General features: G+C 36.2%; 1 protein-coding gene across 1 annotated transcript; it reads right to left on the reverse strand.

Annotated features, from left to right (window-relative positions):
• Window positions 1–5,112: 5,112 nt before the first annotated feature.
• On the reverse strand, window positions 5,113–7,474 carry LOC123988155 (serine/threonine-protein kinase CBK1-like). The gene is made up of 5 exons (XM_046287195.1): window positions 7,035–7,474; window positions 5,900–5,955; window positions 5,526–5,753; window positions 5,291–5,347; window positions 5,113–5,129 (listed from the first exon to the last, which is right to left on the reverse strand). Exons 2-5 carry the CDS (start codon window positions 5,919–5,921, stop codon window positions 5,113–5,115), a joined length of 324 nt encoding a protein of 107 aa, XP_046143151.1. The 5' UTR covers window positions 5,922–5,955; window positions 7,035–7,474.
• Between the last annotated feature and the right edge of the window lie 657 nt (window positions 7,475–8,131).

Consider the following 8,131-nt stretch of genomic DNA (forward strand, 5'->3'; position numbering starts at 1 on the left):
ACGCGAGTCAAAGCGCTGAAATTCCAAGCAAGTTAAGAGTTATGTAGCGATTTTTATTTGTTTTGTTACTAAAGCTGTACATGTGGAGTTGGTAATGGATATGACCGCGGAGTCCTTTTTAGCCGCCCTAAGGCGGTTCTACGTTTGTAGGTGCTAATCGCGAGCTACGCGAAGTGCAAGACCTATTTTTAAAGGAAAGTACTCAGCGTCAGATTTGCGATGCGTTGGCTACTGAGAATGTCACGTGGCAATTTATACCTCCTCGAGCCCCTCACTTTGGCGGGCTTTGGGAGTCGGCGGTAAAATCCGTGAAGTTTCATTTGAAGCCCGTAGCGGGGAATGCCTTTTTAAATCACGACGAGTTTTATACGTTACTTACTCAGGGTTGAAGCTGTACTGAATTCCAGACCTTTATGTGCATTATCCAATGTTCACGGATGCGTCGTAAAATTACCACAAAAATTCTAATGCTCTCGGTCGATAACGAACGAGCGCCGTTAGCGACTTCACCAACATTTTAAAGATTAACAGTCGCAGCGGCGACTAGAGCGCCGCTATTACCGATTCCCATGTGGAACAGCCGCATCCGAATTAATAGTGTGGAAGCAATCAAGGCGATAACAGCGACCAAATATCCAAACCAATTATAACCAGTTCATCTTTAGTAAAGTTCAGTATAAGTGAACAGCTTCGTTTCAATCAACAAATAAATTGACGAATTGTAAATTATACAAACGACGAGTAATATCTTTATTAAATACACGAATTACAAGTGATAGTGTTTTTAAATTCCTCCTCGAAGTTCCAAATCAGTGATAAGATTTTGTCAGTGCCTTTCCACTACCAATTCAAACAAGATTTACACTGAACCGCCTCCATTCAATGATCCCAATGATTACTCCTTTCTCTCTCCGGGACACTTTTTAATAGGAGCCTCACTTATATCTCATCCTGAGCCTGATTTGACTACAACTAAGGAAACGCGCTTATCGCGTTGGCAAAGAATCGAACAGTTGAAGCAGCATTTATGGAAAAGATGGTACAAGGAGTACCTGCATCACCAGCAAGAAAGGAAGGCTTGTAAACAAGGTTGAGGAAAGGCCCTATGTTTAAACGATCTGGTTTTAATACAGGAAGACAATACCCCCCCTCTTTGTTGGCCCAGGGGTAGAATTGTAGCGATCCATCCTGGACGAGATGGAATAGTGCGCGCCGCGACAGTGCGCACTCAAAACGGCACCTATAAAAGGCCGGCGGTGAAATTATGTTTTGCCTATGGACGGTTAAAGCTTACAATTATCATTATCATTATTTTTATTATTACTTTATTTGTTCCTCTTTTCTTTTAATTCACTATGTTCTCAAGTTTAAGACAATGTTTTAATATAATTACTTATTTAATATAATTACCTATGTTTACTTACTATTTAGATGAGACTTATAATGTTTGTTTTAGATTATTGCATTATTTCAATATGTTAGCCATTTGTCGAAGAGCAGGGCTCTTCAAGGCGGGCGCTATGTTGGTTCCTGCATTATCGACGGCTAAAGAATTGGCATAATGATACATCGGATGCAGCGCCGTTCTTTAGAACAAAGGAAGACGGCACGCGTCTCTTCGCGAATCGAGTTAGTAATAGTAACCAGGAGCTCGTGCGAGTCACATCTCGCTTAATGTAAAAGCGCAAGAAAGTTTGTTTGCAATAAAGGTGTGCCAAGATTCATACAGTGAATTTATTTCGCGTACTGCACACCGTAGTTGCAAATCAGGAAAGTAAATAATTTTGATCCTGTTAAGAGAGAATATACGGATGACGGCTTCATCTATTAAATTATATATTTTGATCTCAAATTCATTCTGCATTTCAATTAAATCAATAGTATTTAATAGTGAATCATTTAACAATCAACTAAATTGATCATTTAATAATTATACATATAAAGGAAATACTGCGTAGTTTCTAGAAACCGTTGAAACTATCATGGCGACGAAGTAGAAAGAAAGGGAACACCAAAGAAAGGGGATGAAGGATCTTCGTCTAGCTCGCGCGTCTTAGCCAATCACCGGGCACGCGACACTACCGAAAACGTGCCACGATTCGTCAAACCGTCCCCTCCAAGGACGATGATCGCGCGACGGGCCCTTCGACCGTCAATCTCGCGCAAAAGTTGTCACTCTTGATCGATCAATCGTTTAGGTACGTGATCGGGAGCCCGTGTGTCCGAGAGACAGAGTTGTTCGGAAATCGCGATAGTTTTCCTCTGCGGTAAAGACCTCCGCGTAGCGAGGCAGAGTGCCGTGGTAGTTGAATTTGTCCAATTCTTAACAAGGACTCACTGACGCGCACGTAAAACCTTCCTTCTACCTAATTTTCTATCTTTCTTTCTGATTTTAAATCGTTTGCTCGCGTACTAAATTTTCGTATTAACTTCACTCCGCGTAAGAATATATTTTTCTTCGATTCGTTATTCGTTTGTCTCTCGTCGACGTACACGTCCGTAATAATTCGTTTTCCGCCGCGACAAGTGCAGTGATTGAAAATCTTACCGTTCTTTGGTGTTCCAGATTAACAAGCGAAATCACAAAGCGAATTACAAGCGAACATATTATCTTGTATTTATTATACAGCGTTTCGGTAAGTCGATCTTATTACATTTTTCGATCAGGACGTCTATCTATTGGCAAAATGGGCGATCTGGTCCAGCCCTTCGGGCTTTCGAGAGTATCTCCGGTCAGATCGTTCCATCACACGAGGTATCAGTTATTATTGTCGATTATTATTGCTATCCGGTTGCTGCGATTTCGTTTCATGTCTTGTATTATCAAAGGGGCACCTTAGTCCAGCCCTTTCGAGGGTTACGAGAGTACCTCCGGCTGGGGTGCACCCTCACAAGCGGAAACCGCCGATTTCACGAAAATTGAAAGAGAAGCGAAATAGCAACAATCGTCCCCACGACCGGAATATTATTCAGAGAGTCTCAACTGTGATATCAGAGCGCTTGCATAATAGTATATTTTTGTTAATTTATACTAAGCATCTTTACCTTTGTTACGATTTTTGCATGAACTGGTATTTTCAGTATTAACGAATTTTCAAACTAATTCAGATCTCAATTTTGGCATGTTTGTATTCTGTTATTCACTTGACTTCTATTCAAAATTAAACCAGTTTCATTTACTTAAACAGTTTCAAAATTCATTTCAAACACACCTAACACCTTTTCAGTTAAAACACGCCTACCATCACATACAGATTCAAGGAGGGACCGGTACGGGACCTAAAGCGTTGAACGAACCCAGCGAAGGACTAATAATCTGAATTTTAATTCTAACATCTTAATAAATTTGTCTTTCGTCTTTTAATTGTCGAGAGCGTTAAGGTGATGCGAGCGTCGAGGCCGAACTTCGAATTCCGCGTCGGTAAAACAGTCAACGTTGCATCGAAAATTAGAACGAACAGAATCTGATTTCAGCGCCACCTCAGTTGTTGCATCCAACTAACGGCATGCTATTCTACATCACTTTTCGCATACATCTAAATGACACACGGATGCTACGATAGCTATATTATGTATGTCACCGCCAAAGTATAAAATACGATATTGCATACATCACCTAGGAAATGTATGAATGACATAACTCCTTCACCCAAATATTATATATACATTTCTTGTAATATAACATAACCAACGGAAGAACATTCCTACAAATCGAATGTCTAAGGTTAGTTTTTTTTTTAAATAATATGTCCCGATATGGTACTCCGATATATATAAATGGTATCAAATCTTTTTCCGAAGTACGAATGTTTAGGAATAAGAACTATATAAATGTGATAGGAACGCAGTATATTTGTTTTTGAATAACATAAATTGTAATACTATGAACGAAATAAAAAGAAAATGATAAATTATAAAATAAAATTGTTGATAATTAATAAATTGCAATTAATTGATAATGCATTTACTTTATTCAATAAAAAAAATAAAAGATACCATAAAGATTTGTCATGTATCCAGTATATGTACATTTGTATACAATCTTCGTCATGATCTGATTGTGAATAAAATAATTTTTAACAAAAAAAAAAATCCGACTTCAAAATGCACTAAAAAGTATAAAATAATTTCCATTTCATTTATATCTGTATTCCACAGCTATTAATACAATCTACTTAATCATTAAATAGGATACTAAATATATTTCAAAGTTTTCGGAGGCGGCGCAAAATTAAAAATACCCGAACAAACGGTGCTGCCAATAACGATTTGATTGTGGTATGGCAAACTTGGTAATTAATAAGTCGTAAGAGCAAAATTATAGGTCCGGTTGAAAACATTTGTAATTGTAACGATTGTATGAGAAATTGTCAGCACTCCTGATGGACATGCACTATACTGCAGTTTACAAGAGACCATACTTAACTCGTGCCGCTCACTAGGTCTAGAGAGATTTTTAATGACGTGTGTTATTCCCCTCTCCAGCTTGCTTCTTATTATACCTTGCGATCATATAAATGGTGGGCAGAAATATATGACGTACGATAATTGAAAAGCGGTGATGATATTGTAAAGTTTCACGATGCAATGAAAATTCTATTATTTTCCGGAAAAAAATGATGTGAACGCAAAGTTAGAAGCAAGCTGTAAAGGGGAATCACACGCACTATTAAAAATTTCCCTAGACCTCAGTAGGTCACTAGCTGCGCGACTTAAGTGCGGTCACTCGTGAACTGCAGTATAGTTAATTCGTAATGGGTATATTGATTCCCACTGAATATTGTTTACTTGAAATTATCAAATGGGTCATTTGTCACTGGTTGCCGACACCTGAACTAGGATCTTCCCAGTAGAGGAAAAGTTTTTAATTTTGCGCCGCCTCCGAAAACTTTGAAATATATTTAGTATCCTATTTAATGATTAAGTAGATTGTATTAATAGCTGTGGAATACAGATATAAATGAAATGGAAATTATTTTATACTTTTTAGTGCATTTTGAAGTCGGATTTTTTTTTTTGTTAAAAATTATTTTATTTCACACTTTTTAGTGGAATTAGAGAAAGGAACAATATTTGTAGGATGCCGTAAAGTTATATTTTAATCTCAATGGTTTAGTAAGGATCAATTACTGTTAGTTAATAAAAATAAAACAGCAGAACACCGAATAACATGTTTTTTAAATCACTTTATTCAAGAAACAATAATAATATTAATAAAAAGAAAAATGAACAATGTTACCCCGCCCCCCCCTACCCCTTCCCCTTCCGCCTGTTCCCCTCCCCCCCCTACCCTGACCCCCCCGGTAACCCCGCAAGCGCCTGGACCTGCCGGCCGCCACTCCTCTTTCTGTAACGTATATAAAAAAATGAAATTATTAGATATATATGTTATTCATTAAAATATTATTATTGTAAATATTTTCCCTAATTATATTGAACAGCAGAGATGTTCTGATCAGGGCAATATTGAATTCCTCTGTACGAGGCAATAATTCATAATATAAAAAAGAATCTGTAATACATACTTCGCGGTGGCTTCGCCTCCTCGCCGATTTCCGCAGGTCGCACCTGAGGGAGGGGCTCCTCCGTCGGTCGCGGATCCTGTTGTTGCTGAGGGAGGAGCTCCTCCCTCAGTTGCTGCAACTGCTGTTGCTGTTGCTGCTGCAGCTGCTGCTGCAGCAGCTGCATCTCACGGTGATGCTGCTCCTGTTGCTGCTGCAGCAGCAGCTGTACGTCCCTGAACATTTGTTGATCTGATAGAGAAAACAAAAAGATATATATATATATATACTGCAGGCATGTTTCTGAAATATTCACAACATACATTTCGCACAGATTCTTTTACTTTTTTCATGTACTCTTTAATTGCCATTAATAGAGTTATCAAAATCATACTTACAATTGTTATCAGATTCTCCCATGGTTTTTTTTTCAAAATTTACTAACTGTTATGTTCTGAAACAAAAAACATTTGTTGAGTAATGTTTGGAAAAAAAAGTAAAAATATATAAGCAACAACAGTTACATTAATATTATTAAATGACTAGAGGTAGAATGTTATCGATTACAGTGAAATATTGTTTATATTGTATAGAACGAAAGTCACACGAACGGCGACAAGACCGTGTATATCGAAACACATCTATACTTTTTAAAGTGTATCAAGATAACTAACACTCAATATGTACTTCTTGTATAGTTTTATTATTATATTCACTGAATACGAACACGGAAACTATTTTTCATTAGTGACGAAAATTTTTGATTGTTTGAATTGCGAAATATGTAATAAATAAATACAATCAACTACGTATGTTTAAACATCGACACTATTTTTCATTAGTGACGAAAATTTTTGATTGTTTGAATTGCGAAATATGTAATAAATAAATACAATCAACTACGTATGTTTAAACATCGACAAAAGCGATGAAAATGACAATCGAAATGTATCAGTACTCAAATAATATTTTTTTATAAATTAAAGTTGTAGAAGAAATTCTAATTAGTTTTATTTTAAAATCAAGTTGTAGAAGAAATTATAATTATATGAATGTGCGATTTCATACCAGGTTCACTGTCGACCAGTACAAATTAATAAAATTATTCGTTTGTTCCCCCATTTAACTTCGTACATTGTTTAACACCCGAACAACGGTTCTAATAGCAATAAATGTTTCCTACATTCGTATTCAGGGCACATTCAACCGATAAAAAAAGCAATATTGAATATTATTGATAATGGTAATAAAAGAAAGGAAATATCTAATCATATTTGTTAACATATTTGTATTACTTTTTTATTCATTATAATATTTGTAATAAATATTTGTTAACAATTCAAAACCTAAAGTTAAATAATGAAAATAATAATAAGTTATTCTTTGATGTAATAAAACTAGGTATTTTTTGTTGAAAGTGACTATAATAATACAGCAACTAAATGAACCGTACCACCAGCCATTAAGAAATATTAATATACATAATTAGATACAACGTAGACGGAAATGAAATATTGCACGTATCGTACTTACCACTTGATCGAATCGCTGTTCGTATGAAACTGAGCAGGAATCTGTGACTTCCAAAGGAAGAGAATTGGTGGGGCACATTCCAGGATCGCACATATTATTCTCTATGTTTACATTCCTTTCGGTATGTGCGTAGTAGTTTATATTGACCGTAAATATTCGTAAATATTCTATTTGCCAGAAATGCGCAAAAACTAAACGGCGTATAGTCAATGATAGAAATATTCATACCCTCTTAATGTTGAATAGTATTCGGCTCGAAGAATAATGTAGTAATTATAAAATTGTACACTGGGCATTAAACAATATTCATTTGAACCCCATGAAGAATTGTTGGCAATATTGTAAAGTATAATGTACTTGAAAAAAAAACCTGTAAACAAAAAAATTAGCTTCGCGAAGCAAATAGGAGAACGTGAGATATATAAAATCATAACGATATGAATATACGAATCAGTGCCAAGATGCATAAAAAGACGCGTGGAAATGTAATTGAATATTAAGTAATGCAAATTTTGATAAAATTGCAAGTATTTGTGAATATATGTTATATTAGATCCACTTAACATTGCCGTGAGCTTTGTACGTATATCGCATTGAGCTATTTTCAACTTATCGCACAATGTAACGGAAATCTACTATAACTTAGCCCATTATTGCGATCGACCTCACAATATAAACATACATAGGTACAGCCCATAGACAGATCGCGTAGTTAGTTGAAACGAAAACCTGGCAACGTTAGGTGTTCAATTGATTGATACCTACGATAATAATTAATTGAATATTTTCAAAAGTGCTGCAAAGGGAGCCGTTTCAACTTGTATTACTTTATTATATTTTTTATATAATCCAGAACCAACCGCGTCTGCTTGAAGCGACCAAAAAGTGTTTGTAAGAACAAACCAAACGCGTCTGCGTGGAGCGACCAAAAATTGTTTGTAAGAACATACCAAACGCGTCTGCGTAGAGCGACCAAAAATTGTTTGTAAGAACAAACCAAACGCGTCTGCGTGGAGCGACCAAAAATTGTTTGTAAGAACAAACCAAACGCGTCTGCGTAGAGCGACCAAAAATTGTTTGTAAGAACAAACCAAACG

This window comes from Osmia bicornis, chromosome 9 (genome assembly GCF_907164935.1).
Source record: "Osmia bicornis bicornis chromosome 9, iOsmBic2.1, whole genome shotgun sequence".
In the NCBI taxonomy this organism is placed as follows: Eukaryota; Metazoa; Arthropoda; class Insecta; order Hymenoptera; family Megachilidae; genus Osmia; species Osmia bicornis.

Bases quoted from the DNA above. Each gene is read 5' to 3' on its own strand.
- LOC123988155 (XM_046287195.1), bottom strand. From the start codon at position 5,921: ATGGGAGAATCTGATAACAATT. The intron at 5,754-5,899 runs GTAAGTATGATT...TTTCTCTATCAG, and splicing joins GGGAGAATCTGATAACAATT to ATCAACAAATGTTCAGGGAC. The intron at 5,348-5,525 runs GTATGTATTACA...TATACGTTACAG, and splicing joins GGAGGCGAAGCCACCGCGAA to AAAGAGGAGTGGCGGCCGGC.